Below are 23,642 nucleotides of genomic sequence, written 5' to 3'. Positions count from 1 at the left end.
CCTGATATAGTAAAGGATGATGGTTACCTTAATAAGCCAGCTACTCTTAACGGCTCTTACATCAGATATTATCTATTGAATCATTTATCTCTTTTACAAGTCAGCCCTGACTTCACAGTCTCAGAAGTGTTCATAGTGTGTGGGATGTTAACGTCACCATTGATATGGTTTATGAATCTTCTGGTTATTAAAATATGACTTGAGTTTCCTAGCATCATTTCGAAGTTTACATCTGTGTTTTATCGACTCTAAAGTGCCATGCATGCAACAGTCACTTAAAGGCTTCCTATACTGAATGAAAGCCTAGGGGATGTGTGTCCTACACAAGATACATAATTCCTACCTAAAACTGACTTGATGTACAAATAAGCTGGCTTGCTTTGTGGACTGCAGCATATGAAGATTTGAAGATGGAAAATAATTCATGTGAGGAGCAATTTATTGTTTCAAGACCCATGATCTCAACACCAGAGGGCTATATTGGCTAAGGTTAAGACTGCTTTTAAGACAGCACTAACATCTGAAAATATGACATACCCAGCTTTTACTTATGGACAATTATTTACTAATTTTTTGTTCAACCTGTTCTAGCTGTACCTATAACCCAAGTGTCTGGACACTAGACAGAGGTGGAACAGAGACAGGTCAGAGGTGAGAGAACTGTTTTACCAGCAAGTTATATCCCATAGCCTTCCTTAAAAGGGAGATAGAGGTGACAAGGTGTGATAATTTTATGTATCACCTTGGCTGGGCCATGGTGCCTAGATATTTGGTCAAATGTTATTCTGGGTGTTTCTGTGAGGGTGTTTTTGGCTGAGATTAAAATTTAAATTGGTGGGGGGCCGGCCCGGTGGCGCAGCGGTTAAGTTCGCACGTTCCGCTTCTCGGCGGCCCAGGGTTCACTGGTTCGGATCCCGGGTGCGGACATGGCACTGCTTGGCAGCCATGCTGTGGTAAGCGTCCCACGTATAAACTAGAGGAAGATGGGCACGGATGTTAGCTCAGAGCCAGGCTTCCTCAGCAAAAAGAGGAGGACTGGCAGTAGTTAGCTGAGGGCTAATCTTCCTCCAAAAAAAAAAAAAAATTTAAATTGGTGGATCTTGAGTAAAGCAGATAGCCCTCCATAATGTGTGTGGGCCTCATCCAATCAGTTGAAAACCTTAATAGAACAAAGACTGACCTCCCCTAAGCAAGAAGGAATTCTGCCAGCAGACAGCCTTTGGACTCGAACTGGAACATCAGCTATTCCCTGGGTCTCCAGTCTGACAAACCCACCCTGTAGATTTTGGACTTGTCTCCATAATCATATGAGCCAATGAGCACCAATTCTATAAAATAAATCTCTTTCTCTCTCCTCTCTCTCTCTCTCATATGTGTATACACACACACACATATCCTATTTGGTCTCTCTGGAGGTTTTCTCAGAATACAGAAGGTTTTGGTAATAAGGGACTAAATTTTTCAAGTAAGACATGAATATATAAAGTATTTCCTCATCAATAGTTTGGAGAAAGCCAACCAAGTCAGAGGATGTAGCTAACTCTTCCATGGCAAAAACTCCACAGCATGGGGACAAGCCATTCTGGTATAAGAATTCATAAACTCTTATTTTTGAGGTAACCAGCTCTGTGCATCTCAATACCCTTCATGCTAGATGTTTGAAACGGGCTAATGCTGTGTGGGGTGTTTTTTTGCTTTTTTAGATTATTGTAACTTTTTTCAACAACTTTGTTAAGGAATACTGATGTACAATAAACTGCACATATTTAAAGAGTATAACTTGATGCATTGTGACACATGTAAATACCTGAGAAACCATCACCACAATAAAGATAATAAACATCTTCCCTCCTCAGGATTTCCGTGTGCCTCTTTATAATCTATACCTCCCTCCATCCCTGTCCCCAGGCAATCACTGATCTATTTTCTGCTCCTGTAGATTAGTTTGCATTTTCTAGAATTTTCTAGAATTGGAATTGCTAATGCTGTTTTAAATGTTAGAACCTCCTTCTTTGCTTTGGGTGCTTCTGGTCACATCATCACCACATGAACTGTGCTGCTTTGGGGAAGCCTCTATCAAGGGCCCCCCCCCACCGAAAACCCTGCTCTAGATGCCACTTCCCTACCCCATTTTAGGTAACTTTCTCATTTTCCAAAGCCGAAAAGGACCCAGGAAGGCTCACACGATTCTTTTCCTGCAGCTCCCTGGCTGTGACCTTTCAGTTTCTCTTCCTCTACATGGATAATGAATGCTACAGCCCTGATCCTGATGGGCACTTCTCCAGTTAGGGCCCCAACCACACATAGTATGCTCTCTGGCACTCAGTGAGGGCAATTGGGATTCAGATCCTGTCCCATCTAGATTTCCCAGTACTGGCATGACAGATACTGCTTCTCCCCACTGTCTGAGTGTCTGAGTGTGTGTGTGTTAAGTATGTCCAGGGGATGCATAAAGCTCTTGTTATATAAAGTTGCAAGTATATGTTTTAGCATACTTATTTTTGAAAATCAAGTGCTTCAACCCTTTTAAAAATTTTATTTTTACTGTACAAAAGAGAATCAAATGTAAAATGGTATTTACTCCAAAATTTCATTATTTATGACTTCTTGTTTTTTTTATAACATGACAGAGGTCCCATAGAAAAAAAAGTTACTTTAGTCTAATCTAAAAAAATAAACTAATCCAGGGGCCAGCCCGGTGGCATAGCAGTTAAGTTCGTGCACTCTGCTTTGGTGGCCTGGGGCTCGCCAGTTCGGATCCTGGGCATGGACCTAGCACTGCTTATCAAGCCATGCTGTGGCAGGAATCCCACATATAAAATGGAGGAAGATGAGCACAGATGTTAGCTCAGGGCCAATCTTCCTCAAGACCCCCCCCCCCCCAAAAAAAAATTTAATCCAGATCTGAAATGTGTGTGATTTCATCTTTTATATCCTTAATCTCAGCTCGGACTACTGTTAAATTAGATATCTTTTCATTTAAGACAGCAATTTCCTTCTCTCTTTGCAGTAAGTCCTTAACCAACCTGCCAATGCGTAGTGTTAAGTCATTTACCAATGGTTCCAAACGGGAAAAGTCCTTCTTTAGATTATACACCTTTGGTTTTAGATCATTTGCAAAAGTCACTGTCTTCAGAACCTTAGCTCTGTCACTTTCTAAGCTTAAAAACCGATCTGTATGCTTGTTGAAATCACTCTTTAGCTCAGAAAGTATCTTCTTAACAGAGGTAATTCTTTGTGAATTTTCAGATGCTGTCTTTCGGAGCGTTGCTGTTCGGTCAATGCTACTTGAAAGAAGATCACCTATGTTTTTTACTGTACTTTTTTCTACTTTTTCTATTTTATTTTCTAGTTCTTGCACAGAATCTGTCAATGATGTTACATCAGTTATTAAACCTGAAATACGTCGCATGTCTGTTTTTACAGTTGTAATCTTGAGACCAACATCTTTTGCCATGGAAGTTGTACTTTGGTCTACTTTTGTAACATCTTGAGAGAGAGTTGTCAAATTGTTGTTCACTATGTCCTGTTTTTCACTTATCCTGTTGGACCAAGTTTTCACTTCATAAATTTCCTCCTGTAGACGCTTTAGACGAGCAATAATTTGAAAAGACTTCAGTTGTTCCATGATAGCTTCAGACTTCTTACACTATAAAAAAATGCAATACCACAATAATTAAATTGGTTAAAAGCTTAACATTTAAAATTCAACTTAAAGTTTAGGTGTTATTTTTAACTATAACTCAGTTACTGATCTTCTGGAAAGCATTTGGTAAAAGATGTATTAAGTGTGTCACTAATGAATAAGAAGGAAAACATTAAGGAAACTTCATAAAATGTTACAGGAAATGGCATTTTTCAGTTACTATTTTTGCTCCATCAGTCCTCTGAACGGTGGCAAAATGAGCTAAATAAGAGGCAGTGCTGTGTTTTTTCCACTTGCTGGAGAAGGGAGGAGGAAGCCTCCTCTAGATGAGCTTTGGCAAATTTGGGGGGTCAAAGAAGGCAACATAACTTCTGAAACAAAGTTTGTTTGTAGTTATAACGAGAGCTAGAATGAAGAGACCAAGGTCCAAGACTCTATGTGGACGTGTTTTATTGTCCTGTCACTTTTAAGAATAATTTTCTGGAGTATCTAACTATCCATGAGACCTTGAATAAACAGTAGTTTAGTAGAGAAGACAGACATGTAAAAACAAAACAACAAGCAAATAACTATCTCCAAGGTTCTAAAATTCCATGATTCCCAATACAAGTGGTTCTCAACTTCTGTATGTTTCAATGCCACCCTCCTTCCCCACCATCCATTGTATACTGCTATCTCCAAATTGTCGTTTTGGTTTAACTTGGTCACATTAGTTGATGAACATTTTGAGCCACACAAGTGCCTGGCAACATTTCAAGTTGTTCTTTTTGTTTTTGTCGGTGGTGGTGTGTGTGCGCGTGTTTATACAGCAGTTTTGGGGAAGTTGAATTATTTTACTGTATTTCCAATATTTGAAATTGTATTACATTGTGCCATCAGTTAATAAAATTAAGAGGGAAAGGGGAAAATTAAAATGCTTGTTACAGTGATAATATGGGTAAGTCTCATAAACAATACAAAATTGAAAATTAAAACAAATGTGCTCAAAGTCCATCTATGTTGTAACAAATAGCAGGATATCTTCCTTTCTCATGGTTGGATATATAAACGTATCCAAGTAATACACTGTATGCCTTAAATTTACACAATGTTACATGTCAAATATAGTCAACAACAAAAAAATAAAACAAAGATAGGAATTTTCAGGTGAGACTATTAAGCTTCAACAAGAAGATTAACAAGCTCAGTTAACCTTGTGGGATTATCTTGGTAACATTAACTTAATTTTATTTAATGCCGTGTGCTCAACTATGAAGAAAAAAATTAAAGAACAATGTAAACTATATTGTCAAAGCCTGTGTCGGAAGACAGACATACATTGTGATTACACTGAAAAAGGGAATCTCACTTCCAATATGTATGTAATCGTTTGACTTTTGCACATTTAACTTTGAGCTCGTTTTCTAGGAAAGCATTGTTTTAAAGTAGAGATTGTCTACAGCTTTCTACTGATAATCAAAACCATTTTGATTCAACAATATTTACTGTGCTAGTATGTGCTAGTATGATCAAGAACTGTCTCTGCTTTCTGGGAGTTTGTAATTTAGTTTGGGAAAGAAAATAATAAATGGATTTAAAATCCAGAAAAAACATGGAATAAAAAAGCAAATATGCAGACTGAAAAACATTTTTTACAAAATAAGATAAGCAGTTTAATCTAAAGACATCAAGTTTTTTCCAAAATAATTGGCCATTTCTTCAATATTTTTTTTACGAATCACCCTTCTTAAATTACATTTGCTTAGTTTGCTCAGTTAACCTTTTGAGACTATTTTGGTAACATTGACTTAGTTTTATTTAATGCAAATAAAAATTTAATATGCTTGGAATATTATTTTTATGGCAGCTCAAAAAAGGAGCAGCTACAGAGTTGCAAAGAAATGACAAGCTGAAATGGGGCCGTAGAATAGTTAATTCAAAGCAGCAATAACCCCTCCTTGCCCCAGCACATAGGTTTGGCTTCAAAATATGTTTTAGGATTTTTCTCCTCAATAAGTTTATGCTACATTAGTTATCAGTGAGGAAGGTGACCCAAAATGTTCTTTGGTAGAGAAGTGAGATTGTGAAAATGTTACTGTGGGTATCACATTAAGCAATAGCCACAAATAGGAAGGAAATCAAGTAGTGATTGCAAAACCATGTTTTATTTAATTAATTAATTTATTTTTTTTGAGGAAAATTAGCCCTGAGCTAACTGCTGCCAATCCTCTTCTTTTCTCTGAAGAAGACTGGCCCTGAGCTAACATCCATGCCCATCTTCCTCTACTTTACATGTGGGACGCCTACCACAGCATGGCGTACCAAGCCGTGCCATGTCCACACCCGGGATCTGAACTGGCAAACCCGGGCCGCCAAAGCGGAATGTGCGCACTTAATCACTGTGCCACTGGGCCGGCCCCACCATGTTTTATTTTTAAGGGGAAAGTTTTGCAATTACGTGTATTTGCTGAAACAGAGACTCGCACAGGTGAAAGGAGATGGCTTACTTTTATCTATTTCATTACTAGGTTATCCTCTATTAATGTATCTATTCTAGTAGAGTAAACTTAGCTTCATAGAGTTACACAGTAAAGACACCTCAGAGAGAGCTAAGTTTATTCTTAGAAGGATCAGATCATTAAGAAGCTGCTAGTAAACCTCTGTGTTTCACTTGGTAGCTTATAAAGGCAATTTATCATGAACTTCTATTGATCTTCACTAAAATATAAACTCCATACAGTGTAGGGATAGTCTAGAAACTGTTTTACTGAATTATTTTTAAAAATTACCTACAGCTTGTTTATTTGCCTAGGACGGACAGAAGGATAGGAGACTGTATCAGTAGCTCAAAAGATTTAGCCGGGTATTTGAATATTTAAGTTCCTATCACATATGCAAGGTATTAAGCTAGATGCTGTGCTGTGATGTTAAATACCGTCTCGATCTACAAGCATAACAACGTGGTTCAAGGGAATGATTTCTGGGTCCAATTGGCCTTCCAAAAACTTTAGGATCTTTGAATTATACTAAAGGATCTGGAAATTTTATTGATCTCTAAAATTTAAAAGCACTTAAAGCCAGAAGGGATCTCAGAGATTATTTGGTACAATTCCCTCATTTTACAAATTTAAAAACTGAGCCCCAAAATAAAGTGCCCAAGAACATATAGTTAGTGGCAAAGCCAAATTAGGATTCCAGTCTAGGGCTCTTTCTCCACTACTTTCCCACTCTTCCCTGAACATTTATTGATTCCTTCTTATGCCAAAGGCCCAAACAAGTTTAGGTCACAGTTACAACTTTTGAGTGACTTATAGTCTAGTTTAAGGGTGACATGGTAGTAGACACATTTGGCTAAATTATAGCTTTTTGAATTCTCAAGATAGTTCTACTGACAGCAGATTTCTTGTGATTTTTTTCCTCCCCTAGTTGAACAGCAGCAGGTTGCACTGTATAGTGGGAGGTCAGTGGCCTCTGGAGTTGGACAGACACAGCAGCTTGATTAAGATTTTGGGGCCAGCCCTGTGGCGCAGCGGTTAAGTGCACATGTTCTGCTTCAGCAGCCCAGGTTCGCCGGTTCGGATCCTGGGTGCGGGCATGGCACCACTTGGCAAGCCATGCTGTGGTAGGCGTCCCACATGTAAAGCAGAGGAAGATGGTCATGGATGTTAGCTCAGGGCCAGTCTTCCTCAGCAAAAAGAGGAGGGTTGGCAGCAGATGTTAGCTCAGGGCTAATCTTCCTCAAAAAAAAAAAAAAAAGATTTTGCTGAGCCTCAATTTCCTCATTTGTAAAATGGGTCTCATAGCTAGCAAAGCTGCAGTGAGACTTAGTGATACATCAAATGCCGAGCACAGTGACTGGGACATGGTAGGGACTCAGTGCATGGAGCTGTTAGGATGATGACATGAATGTAGACCTCCTAGCAGTGTCACAGAATAGGCTCCAAAATGTTAGTTCTCTCCTCCCCTGCTGCGTAAAGCTGGATGGAGCATTTTGATTTGTATTAAATTAATAGTTCATAGCTGAACTGAAACAAACTGATGCTGGGTAAATTTGCAGAGGCATTTTTTTTTTTTTTTTTTGAGGAAGATCAGCCCTGAGCTAACTACTGCCAATCTTCCTCTTTTTGCTGAGGAAGACTGGCCCTGAGCTAACATCTATGCCCATCTTCCTCTGTTTTATACATGGGACGCCTACTACAGCAAGGCTTTTGCCAAGTGGTGCCATGTCCGCACCCGGGATCTGAACTGGCGAACCCCAGGCCACCAAGAATCAGAACGTGTGAACTTAACCACTGTGCCACCAGGCCAGCACCAGGCTTTTTTCTTTTTCTTCTTATTCTCCCTAAAACCCCCAGGGCATAGTTGTACATTCTAGTTGGAAGTCCTTCTGGTTGTGCTATGTGGGACGCCACCCCAGCAAGCCCAATGAGCGTTGCCATGTCCATGCCCAGCACCCGAACCAGTGAAAGCCCAGGCCACGGAAGCAGAGCACACAACCCAACCACTCGGCCACTGGGCCGGCCCATGCAGAATTTTTGACAACTGTGCAAATATGAGGTAAATCTATAGAGAAAGGAGTTTTTTTTCCCCAACTGTTTGGTGAATTTACAGCATCATTATTTATAATGACCTCATATTAAGCTTTGCTCAAGATTATAGATTCATACAATGGTCTACAATTACAATGAGGTTAAAAATAGGCAATTAACTTTGTATTTTACAGTTTAGTTTTCTATGAAACATAAAGGCTAATAAATCAACATTTTTCATTTTCACAAAATATAAAAGTACACAATCAACAGGCTCTAATCATTAAGCAAAATTTAAGGCAATATTACTGTAAATATACTTTTAAACTTTACATCCAAAAGTTTAAAAAAAATTAGGTGTTTGTTTTAAAGAAGTGATTTATATTGCTAAATTAAAAAAAAATGGACCCCGTACTCATAGAAATTAATTGATATAAAATTTATTATCAACTACAAAGATACAAAAATGTGCTCTAAAATATGGTAATCTTCCTTAAAGGAAAGACTACAAATGTAACTTAATATTTGATACATAGGGAAGTTTTTGAAATGTCAAGTATCTGTGTTAAATAAATGAATGTAAGAAACAAAGACAGACAAATTAAGTATGTCTAAATCTCTCTAGTGGCAATGTTTTACAGGAAAACCCGAGTAAAGGAATATGTACATGTGCATACATGTGTTTATACATGTACTCAATAATTTTCTCATGAAATACTTGTAGAAGGGCAGTTTTTCTTTCCCTTGTAACTGTCACTACAGAGCACAGTGGCCACTCTGTTTCCATTTACTTTTTGTAACCGTTACTATGCTATATACAAGTTAACAATGATGTATCAAATCTGGTGATAGGCAAAAAAAAATAAACGAATAAAAGTGAAGAGTACAGGAGATCACATCTGCCCTGACAGGCCAGAGGTTGAAACAACAAACTTCCAGCTAACTTTATAGTCTATTTTATTAGCATGAAAATAAAAGTAAACAAACACAATTTTGCCAGTGTACACAGACAAGAACTTAGACGTTCAGAAGTCAAGAAATTTAATGTTAAGATTTCAGAAATTAATGCTACGCTCCTTAATAGTAGCACTCTTCCAGGCTTATTTTTATGACTCATGGCTGTCTATCATAGGCCCTGCTAACCCCAAAGTAGAACTTGTTTGGGATTTTCCCAAAAAGTGTGCAAATTTACACAGTAAAACTACCTGACCACAACTACTTTTTGTAACTGTTTTCAAGTTCTTTGTGTTTAATTCTGCTGAAATTGCATTATAAAACTGGGACTACAGTTGGTTACTGACAAGAAGAAACAAATAAGAACACTACTTCCACATGCAGTTGACTCAGTTTTCAACACTAATCTCAGATGCTCCTGACACGAGTTTACCAACAAAAGTCTTATGTGCTCCTCCAACCCTGCTCATTTCTGATGATCATTATTGGAAAAATCTAGCTAGCCCTCCCCTTAATCTCACCTCAGCGTGTCCATGTCTTATTCCTTGTGACTCCATTATGTAATTTTGAGTAAAATAAAATCACTATGTGAAACAAGTTTGGTTGGGCAATTAGTTTGGGGACTCTTTAAAATAATAACATACTTTCAATTACCATCATTATCATCATTTCTCATTATACTGCTTTTTCCTCTTTAAAATAGGCCACAGGCTTATTGGTGTATTTTTCTTGAAGTAGAAGAATTTATCTGGAGATCATGTATCTAGCAAACTCAAGAGTCTGAAACACAGTTAGAACCTTCAAAAAAAAAAAAAAAGGAAGCCCAGGTATACAAAGATATTCCAAAAGTCCATCCTTCAAGGCACACATACTTAATTCATAGGAAAAGGCTTCAATACAAACATATTTACTCATTTGAAAATTCCTATCAGAATCTGTAACACAGTTTAGAACCTCACCAAAAAGTAAAAACGTTTCCCAGGCTCCAGAGTTTTCAAAAGTACATGTTAATTCATAGCAAAGCTCCCTAGGTTCTCCCTCAGGCATGTTAGCTCATATTTTAGACAAAATTCCTATGAACTTGGTTGTCTAGATTCTTAGCCTGAAGTAAATTAATGAAGAACTGGCTGAGGCAGGCATATTATCAACCAACCTGACAGTTAAGATCAGGTCAGTGGGTCACCTTTTCAGATGACAGAAAAGCTACAGGAAATAGACATAAAGTTTGAAAATAGCAAACAGGGGTCATTTAGTGAGGAGGTAAACACTCCTCAATAGCTCCTAGAGACATTAATACGTTTGGGTCCAATATCATAGGTAAAATTCATAATGATGTCCATTAATTATTAGAAAAAGATAAAAAAATATTAAGTATATTGTTTTAAAAAGAATATATATTTTAGAAATATTTCTATTTAAAATGGATAAAATGAAATAAGTTTTATTGCTTAAAAAGAGAAGCTTTGATTATCTAGATAACCTGTTTGTGTGGACATCTCACTCATTTTCCAATAATGTAGGATAAGTGAAGCATATTAAAGTAACACAAAAGCATGGAAATAATCAATTTACATACAACAATATGCTTCATCAGAATAAATGTAGTGCATTTAAAAATCACTATCAACTCCTTTATTTTCTAGATTATATTCTTCTAAAGTTCCCTTTTCTCTTGTACCTGAATATACCATAAAATCATGAACTTTTCCTTTTAGAACATCCAGTTCATTTTGCATCTTTAATATGCTATTATCATACTGAATTCCTTCAAGAGTTTTCTGCATGTCCATTATTTCAGATACTGCTTTCAGCATATCATCTTCCATATTAAACATCTGAATAGTCAAGTCTTCCATTTTCTTTTCTGTCCCTATTAGATCCTGAGAGACTCTGAGGACAGAGCGAATAGCACTTTCAATTGTTGGCAAATGTGTCTTGCATTCTTCAACTTTGGGTTCGTAGTTGGAAAGTTTATTAGTCAGCTCTTCATCTTTGGCAAAGAGAGCATGCTGTTCCTCTTCTAACTTTTCAACTGCTTTTGTGTCAGAGCCTAGCTGCTCCTCTACTCGCAGAAGATCTTCTTCTTCTTGTCTTTTCACTGTTCTAATATTCCTTAATGTGCTGTCTTCCAAATCTTTTAGTCTTTCAGTGAGCAATTTTATTCCTTGTTCAGCTGAGTTAATTTGGACAGTAACTTGAGAACGTATGCGTTTTGATTCTGATTTGAAAACGTCTGTATTAACATTCATTTCTTCTAGGCTTCTCTTCCAGAAATCTGTAACATTCTGGAATTTCTCATTAAGGCTTTGCATCTTTTGAATGAGCATCTCTTCACTATTCTGAATGTCATGCATGATACTTTGGAGGCTGGACACTTCCTGCTCAAACTGGGTCACCAAAGACATGGATGATGTAGCTTCCTGCAGGATACTTTCAGTAGACTCAAGCTGCATTTATAACACAAAACAATTCCCAAGGCTACTTAATAACTTTTATATGAGGGAAACACACTCTAACAATCATGTGGCAAGTTCAAATTCTGAAGATGTCTAAAATATCCAAGTATATAAGAATCATACTGACAAAAACAATTATTACTTTAATAGTTGTCAAAATATTTTAAAAAATTTAATAGATTAGTGCTATGGTAGAAAAAATATACACTTGAGTTTACAGTCCTAAATATTTGCAGATTTTTATGGAGGGATAGTCAAGAGAAAAATAATGTTACAGAAGTTTGAAGTAGATCACATTTCCCTCTTTTTTCCACTCCGATGGAAAGCAACTTAGTTGTAATTTTTATGGTTATTTGGCTTTTTTATAAACTGCAACTTAGTTATAAAATTTGTTAACTTTCCTAAATCCTATGGTTCTGGAAGTTTCTGCCTGAGAAAAAAATTTGTTGACTGACCTCTTGTAGAGAAGGTACCAGAATCAGATCTTACAGATATCACAAAGGCAAAACTGAGACAACTAATGTCAAATGGGAAAGTGTTCTAAGTATCTGTAAATTACGGTAAACTCCTGGCATCTCCTATAATATGTGTCCAGAATGTAGAAGAGCCAGGTCGTGGACCTCTTTTGGTCTACACTCACACATAGATGATATAACCTTACAGAATATAGGAAGGCATAGAAATGATCATTAATTTATCAAATGTTTGCAGCATTGTGTTGAAGACATAATACTGTACAAGACATACTTCTACCCTTAAGTAGCTTAGTTTAACTGGGGAGAAAGCCAAGTCTATATGAGCTATGACAGGGCAAGAGCTATAGAAGCATTTAGGTAGGGCACCCAAACTAGATTTTGATGATCAAGGAAAATATTTCAGAAGTATTATCTAATATCTGCTTCCAGTTACTTCCTTTCTAAATCATTCTAACACCATAGCCAGATTAAGCTTTTAAAAATTGCTACACAGACCCACAACTAAAATATACAACCTTGTACTGGGGGGATTTGGCGAGAAAAAAGCATGAAAAAACAAAAAGAAGATTGGCAACAGTTGTTAGCTCAGGTGCCAATCTTAAAAAAAAAAAACTGCTATGCACACCATGGTACAACATTAAAAAACCCACAATGTTTCCTAATACTTCTAGGGTAAAGTCCTAAATTCCATAACCTCTCTCTATGCTATTTTTCCCTCCTCTTTGCTTAGTTAAGTTGTGTTCTTCCTTCAAGGCTCAGACCAGATTTCAGCTCCTCAGTGCGGCATTCTTCCACAGCCTGAGCCGTGACAGCCTGAACTCCTGTAGCACCTATTGTATTATGTTTTTGCCAACTATTTGGTACTTAGCATATATAATTCAAGAATTCTTGAGTGTTCACTCTGTGCCAGACCTTGTGCTAGACAGACAGAAAATATAGATATAGTACAGCCCCTGACTTCACAACTTGATAGGGGAGATAGTGCTTTGAATCTTTTACATCATATATTCTAGAGTCCCATAAGATTTATTGAGTGTCTTCTGTTCCATTATTAGGCACTAGGTATGCAGAGATAAAAAACACAATGTTTGTCCTAAAGAGCAGTAAAGGAGACAAGCAAATTAATAACAAAAAATCACAATAGATTATGGTTTGTATCACGACAGAATTAGCATGGGGAGAATGTATGCTTAGAGGAGAAATCAGAAGTCTGGAGGGCAGTGAAGAAAGGCTTAGAAGAGACTCTGAAATCTGACTCTTTAACAGATGATGAATTACCCTGGGGAAGATATGAGAGCTTCTATGTTCCCTAGGGGAAGAGATTATGTTTTATGCCTTGTTGTAGTCCCCATATCTCAGGGTATAAAGAACATGTTTGTTGATGTTTAGGAAGAAGAATGGCTATAAACCTTCTGGGCCCACCTCAATCAACACCTAAAGCAGTTCCAAGTGATAGCTGGGAACAACATGTGAGTCCTGACTAATAGAATAAGACCACTCTGAAATCTTGTTTAAAAATTATTTTCAATGTATATGTGTAGCCATAATAGAACTTCCTTTAAAAACCAATTCTGAGAAATACTTGTACACTGGTAATACCGTTAGATTTAGTTGTCTTATTTGCAGCATTCTGAAGCGGCAAGCTTATCTGCACCTAAGGTCACGTCCTTTGGAGGCTGTTCAGTAGAGCATCATTTTAATCTGGAGGCAGTATACCCCAGTAGACCACAAGTATAAGATCACCTTTTCAGGATAATAAGGTCTCAAGATTTAATCTGCCAATATATAGCGACTAGTATACCACAACAGCTAGCATTTTTGGGCTACCAATATATTCTACCAGTTTTTCATTTTTTAAAGAGCTAATACCTTAACTTTATTACTGCTTGAAAACTTTCAAACACTTTTGCATAGATATTGTATCTCATCTGATCTTTATAGAAATCTTGTTATTCTCATTTAATAAATGATGAAATAGAGGCCAAGAGAAGTTCAAGTAATTTTTCAAGGTCATACGGTTGTGATGAGAGCCCACTTGTAGATGTTTTCCCCTCCTACTGAGTTAGGCTGGCCTTTGGGGGCAGCTTTGTGAAAAGGCAGCTATTGTTAAACTATTCCTAGGGCAGGCTGGGAGAGAAGGAGCTATGCAAAGACTGAACATTTCTTGGATCCTACGATGATATTTTAAAAATATGCTTCAAAAAGAATTTTAATGGCTACCAAATTTTTCATTTAAAAAAGAAATCTTTCTTCAAAATTTGTTTTTAATAGCATGTATGTATAGGAAGTTTCTATCTCCTGGTATGTTTTCTATCATTATGCTTTTTCTGATTAGAGGGCCCCTCAACAACTATAACCAGATTCCAGCTTGAGCCCTAGGTTAAAATACCAACTCTTGCAGCTCGTTCCCAGAGGTAGCTAAACTCACCCTCCACGAAATCCTCTGGCATGGGTGGGAGATGCATAATTTTCACCCGTGGTTTTTCTCTTCTTTTTTTAAAGATTTTATCTTTTTCCTTTTTCTCCCCAAAGCCCCCCGGTACATAGTTGTATATTCTTCGTTGTGGGTCCTTCTAGTTGTGGCATGTGGGATGCTGCCTCAGCGTGGTTTGATGAGCAGTGCCACGTCCGCGCCCAGGATTCAAACCAACGAAACACTGGGCCGCCTGCAGCGGAGTGTGCGAACTTAACCAATCGGCCACGGTGGGCCAGCCCCTGGTTTTTCTCTTCTGAGCGATTATATGCTCATCCTGTGCATGAGGCTGTAAGAACTTAGACACTCTGTTTCATTTCTGTCTACTTTTATAACATCTTTGCTTACCTCGGTGCCAAGCACAAGTCCTTGTCTACCTTAGGACACAAGTAAAGATTTAGTGAATGAATAAATGAACAAACAAGGCATGTTTCCCAATGACAGCTTGGTCCCTGGTAGCCAGACTAGGCCCACAGGATGCCTTACTGATTGTAGCTGACCCTCTCCTGAGAAGCGAGGTAGATAAAAATTCTTTAATCTGTCTCACATTTCTAAGAATCACAGTAATAATGCATCTGCATTTGCAGGTTGAAGAAACACAATATAAACGTGGATTTTAGTTTTCATTTGGCTACAAAATCTACTTATTTTTAGGTTAGTTTTTCTTATATGCATATGTATATATGCTTACCAAGTGGAGAGTAAAGAAAGAAAAACTGACGGATCTTTGCCCAAGTGCTGTTTCTATTCTAACTTTATACCTGAAGATTAACTGTATTTTCAGTGCTCTAGATACTTGACATTTAAATTACAAAATTGCGGTCACATCAATATGAGCATATGGTTCTTTTTAAACAATAACGTTTGTTATATAAAAAAATCCTGTCCTTTCAGAATATAATCTAAGTCTAAACTGGATTGAAGGGAGAACGTGAAGAGGTTGGAAGACTAGTGAGAGTTAAAATAGTAATGGTCTACAAGGCAGGAAAAAAGAATTTATAAACGAGGTAAAAGGGTGGGAGTGGAGAAGAAAAATGGGAAAATCTCCCCAAATAAGCCAATTAATAATTACCTTTTCTGAGATTAAACTGATTTTACTTTGAAGCCCTTGGAATTCATTGGCTTCTATTTTCAGTAACTGGTATTGGTTTTCCACCTTTGCAAACTTTTCTGACTGCTGAAATACAAACCTGGAAAAGAAAGAAAAAATCACTACCTCCTAATTCATATCCATTTAAGTCTGAATTTTCAAGGATTATTTTACACCCACTTCTGGTAGGAACAACATGAATTCTGGTACAGGTAGTGGCAGCTTTTATTAGTTTATTTCAACAAACATTTAGAAAGCCTGCTATGTGGTAGTTACTGGTTTAAGTGTACTACTCAAGCATAGATGAGTGAAACTCTGCCCCTGTTCACACTCACAATCCTGTGAGCGAGACGGTGTGATATCTGTAACAGAGTATGCACGAGAAATATTGTGGAGGAAGAAATGATGAATTATTTAGAGCAAGATATGTGATCTCTACTATTTTTCTTAAGGCCGTATTTGGGCAATATCTAGAAAATTAATTTTTTTACACTGAAATGCAGAAGCAAGAGTTATTTATATAAAAATTTTTTAAATTAAAATGTAGGAGAGGAGAAAAAAGCAGTGGAGTGGAACGAAAGAAATGGGTGATGATTAGAAGTTGCAAAATAACAGAAGTCAAAACTGAAAACAGGAGTCAGTCATTGTCAAAGTGACAAGAGAACACATTAGCAGTGCAAGGTGCGTAATACATACAAAAATACAAGTCATATTGGTGTACTTCAGGTACCATTCTAAAATTGGAGTTTGTTCTTCATCTGGTAAATCGTAAAGGGTAGAAGCCTAAAAAAGTTATCCTAATCTTAAAAACAATAAATGGACTTTTGCTTGTATGGGACTTGGAATGAGCAAGCACAAAAGAAATGCTTTGGATCTGATACCATTTTGGTTAATCTACTCTGATTCAATTCTTTGGGCTCAGAAAAAGCAGCTGAAATTCTTTGTACATTTACTGAGTCATCAAAAAGCAGTGGAGCAGAACCATATGAAATGAGTGCCTAAATCAGAGTACATAGACCAGTGGGACAAAAGCTTTGCTGCATATTGGAGACACCCGGCAGCTTTAAGAAAGTCTGATGCCTGGGTCCCACCCATGGAAATTATGACTTAATTGGTTTGCGATGCGACTTGGATATTGTAAATTTTATTTTTGTTTTGCTTTGTTTTTGTGAGGAAGACTGACCCTGAGTTAACATCTGTTGCTAATCTTCCTCTTTTTTTTTTTTTTTTGCTTGAGGAAGATTGTCACTGAGCTAACATCTGTGGCAATCTTCCTCTATTTTATGTGGGATGCCACCACAACATGGCTTGATGAGCAGTGCTAGGTCCAAGCCCGGGATCCAACCTGTGAACCCCGGGCTGCCAAAGTGGAGAGTGCAAACTTAACCACAAGGATATTGTAAATTTTAAAAGCTCCCTAGGTTACCTGGGGATCTCAGCAAAGCTGAGAACCACTAATTGACACTGTCTTGTGAAACTGACTTCTATTAAAAGTCAAATACTTAAAAATTCCAAAACTCAATGGAGAGGTGAAAGACTTCTGCACTTTGCATTACTGCAAAGGTGGTGATGTTTCAAGCTCATAAATGTCATCATTAGGCTAGATGGTGCTACAAAACTGCCCAAAGCTAAAATAGATTTTCAGCTTTTTAAACATATGTTGGATGAAATAAATTTCTTTTGATGATGGCTAATGTCTATCCTATGAGATAACACTGAATTGACTAAGCCGAGGTTACACAATTAGTACAGATTGAGTTTTCTTCTGTGTGCTAACAGGAATTTTTAAACAAAACTTCCGGTTATCAGAAAATGCCATTATTCCAATTTTCAAAGATGGATGTGTAGACAATTCTTTTTTGATTCACTGTTTCATTCTTTGCTTTTAAGAGGTTCTTTTCGTAGTATAGGCTTACCTGAGACTAGGAGACAGAGACCAAGGATAGAGATAGCTCTAAAGAAAGTCTAATATCAGGAACTAGTTTTATCATCCATTTCTCCACAGTGTTACCTCATGAGTTTATTCTATAAATCAGTGTGTTTATTTAGAATAAACTCGTTATTATAAAAGAGACTTTTTGTGAAGGTTGATCCACTACAACAATACATTATAGGACTTTTCATTTTATTAAATTTTTTTCTTTTTGAGGAAGATCAGCCCTGAGCTAACATCTGCCGCCAATCCTTCTCTTTTTGCTGAGGAAGACTGGCCCTGAGCTAACATCCGTGCCCATCTTCCTCTACTCTACATGTGGGATGCCTGCCACAGCATGACTCAATGAGCAGTGCCATGTCCCCACCCAGGATCCAAACCGGCGGACCTCAGGCTGCTGAAGCAGAACGTGCGAACCCAACCAGTGCACCCCCGGGCTGGCCCCTTATTAAATATTTTTAACGCTGTATCTCTGCCTTCTCTTCAAAATTCAAATATTAAGCAAAAGCTTGAAGAAAACGGTGTCATGTTAGTGGAAATATAACCTCTAATGATAATTTGCAGGATTTTTCATGGTTAGCTTCTCACCAAAATAAAAAAAATAAAAGATTCACCATTGTTACATACGAATAGTGCACATAAGAAAAAACAAACATCAAGTTGACAGTGCTAGTAATGAGAAAAATGAAAAGTGGTTTGTACAATGCTGAGTTAAAACACATTTGTTTCCTTTTTTCACTTAGATGTGCCAGACACATTCTAAGTGCTTATAAATGTTTATAAAACATTAACTCATTTAAGGAAGAGATGATTTTCTAGAAGCCAAAAATGGTATGCTGAGAGAAGACGGCTTCAATTCTGAAAAAGTAATTTTTGAAACTGGCATCCAGATTAGTGCCCAAGGTGCTTTGTTTCCTTTTTTTTTTTTTAAAGATTGGCACCTGAGCTAACATCTGCTGCCAATCCTCTTTTTTTTTCTTCTTCTTCTCCTCCCCAAAGCCCCCCAGCACATAGTTATATATTCTTGTTGTAGGTTGCCGCCTCAGCATGGCCTGATCAGCAGTGCTAGGTCCACACCCAGGATCCGAACCAGTGAAACAGTGGGCTGCGGAATTAGAGCGTGCAAACTTAACCACTTGGCCATGGGCCGGCCTGCTTTGTTTCCTTTTTATGAACCAGAGGTACACTCTAACAGGAACAGTTCAAGGCCTCCTTACTCTCTATCTTCCCTAGTCTAGATGAGACAAACAATTAGGGTCTGTTAAGGGCTACAGCTTCTAGTAGAAAAAAGAAAAGGACTACAAATAGTTCTAGAGCAGGGATTTCTATTTCTAGGGTCTTGGCCTCTCTTTGGATTAATATAAAAGGGAGGCAGCACATCATACTGGTTAAGTGTGGAGCTGGGCAACTTTGGCTCTGCCATTTACTAGCTGTATAACCACGTTGGGCAAGTTATTTAATTTATCTTTGCTATAGTTTCCTCATCTGTAAAATGGGGACACCACTACTTAGTTCACATGGCTGCCGTAGAGATTAAACGGGTTTTTAATTATAAAGCTCCTAGACAGTGCCTACAGCGTAACACACCAACGATTCTCTGTAAGTACCTGGCCTTTTCGACTGCTTCGTGCAGCTGCTTTTCCATCCCTCTGACAAGCCTAGAGTGGTATAAAAGATTAGGGCTCCTCCCTTATACTTGCACTTGATAGAAGCCCCAGGTCTGTCTCCCTTTGAAACCAGGGCTGGGTTTATAGCAAATGAAGGATGGAATGGAACGGATGGATGAGACCACTGACAGGAAGAGAAGCACTCTCTTACCCTGTTTCTGGGCCTCTTCTCACTCTCATATAGGTAAAGGCCTTGAAGGTATTGACGTAGGAGAAAGGGAGCTGGGTTAACTGGCTACCTTAGTGTAGGACTTAGAAAAGGTATCTTTCTGACTCCTTCAAAATCCATCACTACAGACCTCACATAGATTCAGGGCCCTGTAGGATTAAACAGCGTGCATTTCCTCGGAGTGTTGCCTCTGCAGAGCTCCTTTAGGAAGCTTAGGTGATGGCAGACAGCTCATTGAGGATTTATAAATACAGAATTTTCTCTGGCTGTCTCAACTTGATAATGAAAAAGAGGCAAATAACCAAAGAAAACTGTTATTATGGACCTTCTGCAAGAAATGGAGTTCCAGGGCCGCTACTACGGTCAGTACCCATTTGGCCCTGTGTTTCACACTATAGCCTCATTTTCAGCACAATACTGAATGTTCAGGAAAACAGTGACCATATTCTGTTTTTAAAAAGCAGGGTGTTTAAAGGATAACCCTGTCTTTCACACAAAGCTCCACTAACAACAAGCTGGAAAATGGGGTTAACCAAGATTTTGCTGTATAATTTATAGAGAAAGTTGTACTAGATAGATGATAGAGGGAAAAACGTGAATTATTGTTTAAAGAGCTTTTGACTTCTTATACATAATTGTCACAAATGTTATGAAAAACTTTTATAAAGGCAATTTAAAAATCTGTTGAAATTTCCAAAAGAAACTTAAATTTTCACAACAGAACTTCCAGTTGACTAAATTTCCATGTACTGTAATTAAATAAGCTTGTAAGGTTTTGTGTGTTATTTAGTGACTTCACAACTTTCAAACTTTTTAAAGCATAATTTCTTCAATCATCTTATCTGAAAATTTGCCTTAAGTTTACAAATGAGGTATGCAAATTATAACACTCAAGCCATATAATTTTGGGCAACGGTATCACTAGTGTCTTGTTAAGCTGACATAGGATGATATATCAGGACTTTAACAGGGAGAAAATGTTAGAATATAGCACTTTTTTATTTTATTTTTCTGGAGAGGAAGATTGGCCCTGAGTTAACATCTGTTGCCAATCTTCCTGTTTGCTTAAGATAGTTGCAGAGCTAACATCTGTGCCCATCTTCCTCTACTTCGTATGTGGGATGCCACCACAGCATGGCTTGATGTGCAGTGTGTAGGTCCACACTTGGGATCCAAAACCAACTTTTGTTATGCATTATCTCTGTTTACTTTTCAAACAAGGATCCAAAGACTAAATGTCTGAAGACACATATAATGATGTCTTGAAATCCTCCTTGGGCAGTGAAGGATGTAAACTTTCCCCCTCGACCTAATCAGACAAAGTGTGAGAGGATGGATAAGCTGTGTTTAGGAGTATACAGATAGCACATATATTCGCTGTTGTATTTTAACCATCAGGACAGTGTTAGTACAGTAAGCATTCAATAAAGATTTGCTAGACCCACTTTTAGATGCTGAAATATGCGTTCTAGTGGTAAAGATTGCAATGGCTTTCTTATAATTCCAGTGTGCTTTTAAGTATTTTGAGATGCCAAACGTTTGTTTTTTATTTGGAAAATGCTTGCAAATGTCTTCCCAGAATACTTTCTTATTCCTAAATTTACCATGAATAAATAATTTGCTATAAACAGCAACCAAAGTACTTATACTTCAACTCTTACGGCAAAAGATTTCACAAGAGCAATTAACAGTCAACTATTTTAAGAACAATCATATAATCTGTCCATTTTAGGAATAATCTTTGAGCACTGTTTCATGATTTTGCAGACACAGTTCAAATAAAATCTTCCTAATGAATGTAACTTGTTTCTTTACTGTAGGCACTTAACAGTAAATTCCTAAGCTGAAGTGTCTGCTTTTCAAGAGTTTTTTCCTTTATACATTCCTATTAGTGTGTTTTCCCACGGACTAACAAAATTATTGAAAAGCTCAACATTTTGTGATGTAATTTATCTCACATGAATATGTATTTTTGGATAATTAATGAGAATAAATACAGTAACTAAAATCAGTTGTATTAGGCTTCAGAGAGAAGCAACATACATCTTTTAGGCTACTAAATTCTATTACTGAATAACTTTCCCAACACAAAATGGGTTTTTTATTTACCTAAAGGTCATGCATTTTAAGACACAAGAATAGTTTATTTAACAGTAAATCCAGTACATTTATTCTTTTAAGATCAAAGTAATAATGTCCCATAAATAAAAATACCATATTAGTAAAATAAACAATTTATCTTTTTTTGAAGAGAATATTTAACAATCAACATTTCACTTTATTGTAACAAATCTTTTATTAACTTCGACTCAGAATGAGTCAGCAGTAAAGCAGAATTTCAAATTTACGAACATAGGGGGCCGGCCCATGGCCAAGCGGTTAAGTTCCGAGGCTCCACTTCTGCGGCCCAGGGTTTCGCCAGTTCAAATCCTGGGCACCAACATGGCACGGCTCATGAGGCCATGCTGAGGCGGCGTCACATATGCCACAACTAGATGGACCCACAACTAAAAATACACAACTATGTACTGGGGGGCTTTGGGGAGAAAAAGGAAAAATAAAATCTTTAAAATTTACGAACATCAAAAATGTTCTAAACTAGAGGATGTCCAGGGTGCCTTCTAGAATACCATTACTCTTGAAGATGAATAACCATCTTCTAAATACTTTAAAAATAGGTAAAAAATGGAGGGGCATTCTAATTTACAGCGTCAGTCTTACTATTAAAATGAAATAGTTATTCCTAAAGAAAACGATTGGGGAAAATGAAATTAATAAGTTGGTTTTAAGTTTATTCCTAATATTCATTTGTCCTATCATACCAATACATCACTATTCGCTTGGTTTAAAAGCTATAAAAGTCTAGTTTTAGGTGAACACAAGTGCTATATACTTTTGTAGCTTTATAGTACTAAAGTCAAATCTGTAACTTAGGAATAGATTTTCAATTCAGAACGCATGCACATTGATCAAAATATGAGAAATCCTCCAAACTTTGATATTATCATGAACGTCTGTGGCTTTGAGATCATAGGGAATTCTTGTAAGGTTGCAAACTTTCCTATTAGGCATTCACAGGGTGGGGCGGGGCGGGGCAAATTTGTCCCGACAAACGCACAGCAGACGGGAAGTAACGGGTTAGAGAAACGTGAAAGCTCCTGACGTGTAGCAGGCGCTAAATAAAATTTGGCTGAATCCGCCTCGCCTAAAGGCTGACTCCTCCCCAAACCTTAGCCTCAATTCCAGTTGAGCGATCCCGGCACGACACTAGTAAGTAGGAAAAAGGAGTTACAAGAAACGAGCGAAAGGAAAGAAAAAGTTGGGCTGTCCTTTCTTTGGGGTCGAGGGAGCGGAACAGAAGTCCCAAGTCTCGGGGTTGGAGGTTACCGGATGCTGAGTCGGGTGGGGCCGGAGCCCTGAAGAGCGGGGCGACCAGCGGAGGCCGGACACTTACCAGGCCAGGCCCAGGCACGTCCCCAGAGAGAGCAGGCTCAGGCCGGTCCGGGGGTCCGCCCAGCCCCCGCCTCCAGCACATCGGGCCTCGGGGCTCTTCCCGCCCTCGCTCCGCTTCCCGGGCTCCGCGGGGGCTCCCTTAGGCCCCGACTTCTTCCGGCTCTTCACCTCCGACATGTTGGAGGTCCCGAGGACGACAAACCCAGGCCGCCTCTTCACCCTGGGGGATCGGGACGTGGCCGCCTGAGCTCCGCCGGCAGCCTCGGCGGTGACCGCGCCCCCTCTCGGATTTGGCGCCGCCCGGAAACCAGTCCCCTCCCTCTGCCGGCCATCCTCGCTGCTTCACAGCGCATCCCAGCCACCCGCCTGCTAAGTCCTCCAGCTGAGGCGGACAGGAGGCCTACCTCCGCCCGTCTCTGCGCTAACGCTGCAAACCTGAGGAAATCATAGCTGCCGGGCGCGAGCCGGCCGCCAGGACGCGCGGGGGCGGGGCGGAGCCGCTCGCGCCACGTCGAGCGCGCCGCCGCCGCGGGCCTCCCTTCCTTGGGACGCGGCGCGCCCCTGTGGCTTAGCCACGCCCCCGCTGCGGGGTCCTGCGGGGGGCGCTACCTGTGCGCGCGTGGGCACCAGCTGGAGCGGGTGCGCGCGCGGCGGCGTGCACCCCGAGGGGCTCGGCGCGTGTTTATTTGCATGCGCGGGCGTGCACTGCTCGGACTGGGCGGGCCCAGCGGGGTTTGACTGCTCTGTGGGACTGGGGCGGAGAGGAGGCGGTATTAAGTGGACGCGGGTGCTCTATTCTTGGGTCGAAGGGGTGAGG

At 38.8% G+C, this 23,642-nt stretch overlaps 2 protein-coding genes across 4 annotated transcripts in view; one reads left to right on the top strand and one right to left on the bottom strand.

Moving 5' to 3' along the window:
* Positions 1-2,804: 2,804 nt before the first annotated feature.
* On the bottom strand, positions 2,805-23,345 carry IKBIP (IKBKB interacting protein). 3 transcript variants are annotated; one of them, XM_046646220.1, is made up of 4 exons: positions 23,230-23,345; positions 22,827-23,045; positions 15,586-15,703; positions 9,095-11,555 (listed from the first exon to the last, which is right to left on the bottom strand). In XM_046646220.1, exons 2-4 carry the CDS (start codon positions 23,000-23,002, stop codon positions 10,719-10,721), a joined length of 1,131 nt encoding a protein of 376 aa, XP_046502176.1. In that variant the 5' UTR covers positions 23,003-23,045; positions 23,230-23,345; the 3' UTR covers positions 9,095-10,718. The 3 variants fall into 3 exon arrangements, with proteins under 3 accessions (XP_046502177.1, XP_046502176.1, XP_046502175.1); XM_046646221.1 differs by lacking the exons at positions 9,095-11,555; positions 23,230-23,345 and adding an exon at positions 2,805-3,649 and having other exon boundaries at positions 22,827-23,219; XM_046646219.1 differs by lacking the exon at positions 23,230-23,345 and having other exon boundaries at positions 22,827-23,220.
* APAF1 (apoptotic peptidase activating factor 1) overlaps positions 21,905-23,642 on the top strand; it is a 78,783-nt gene continuing 77,045 nt past the window's right edge. The window contains exon 1 of the mRNA XM_046646217.1: positions 21,905-22,642. The gene's annotated coding sequence lies outside the window, so the exon portion shown is untranslated. The remainder of the gene's footprint in view (positions 22,643-23,642) is intronic.

Source organism: Equus quagga, chromosome 19, assembly GCF_021613505.1.
Source record: "Equus quagga isolate Etosha38 chromosome 19, UCLA_HA_Equagga_1.0, whole genome shotgun sequence".
Lineage (NCBI taxonomy): Eukaryota > Metazoa > Chordata > Mammalia > Perissodactyla > Equidae > Equus > Equus quagga.
Note: the sequence above shows the minus strand (reverse complement) of the source record. Positions and strands in the feature narration are given on the sequence as shown.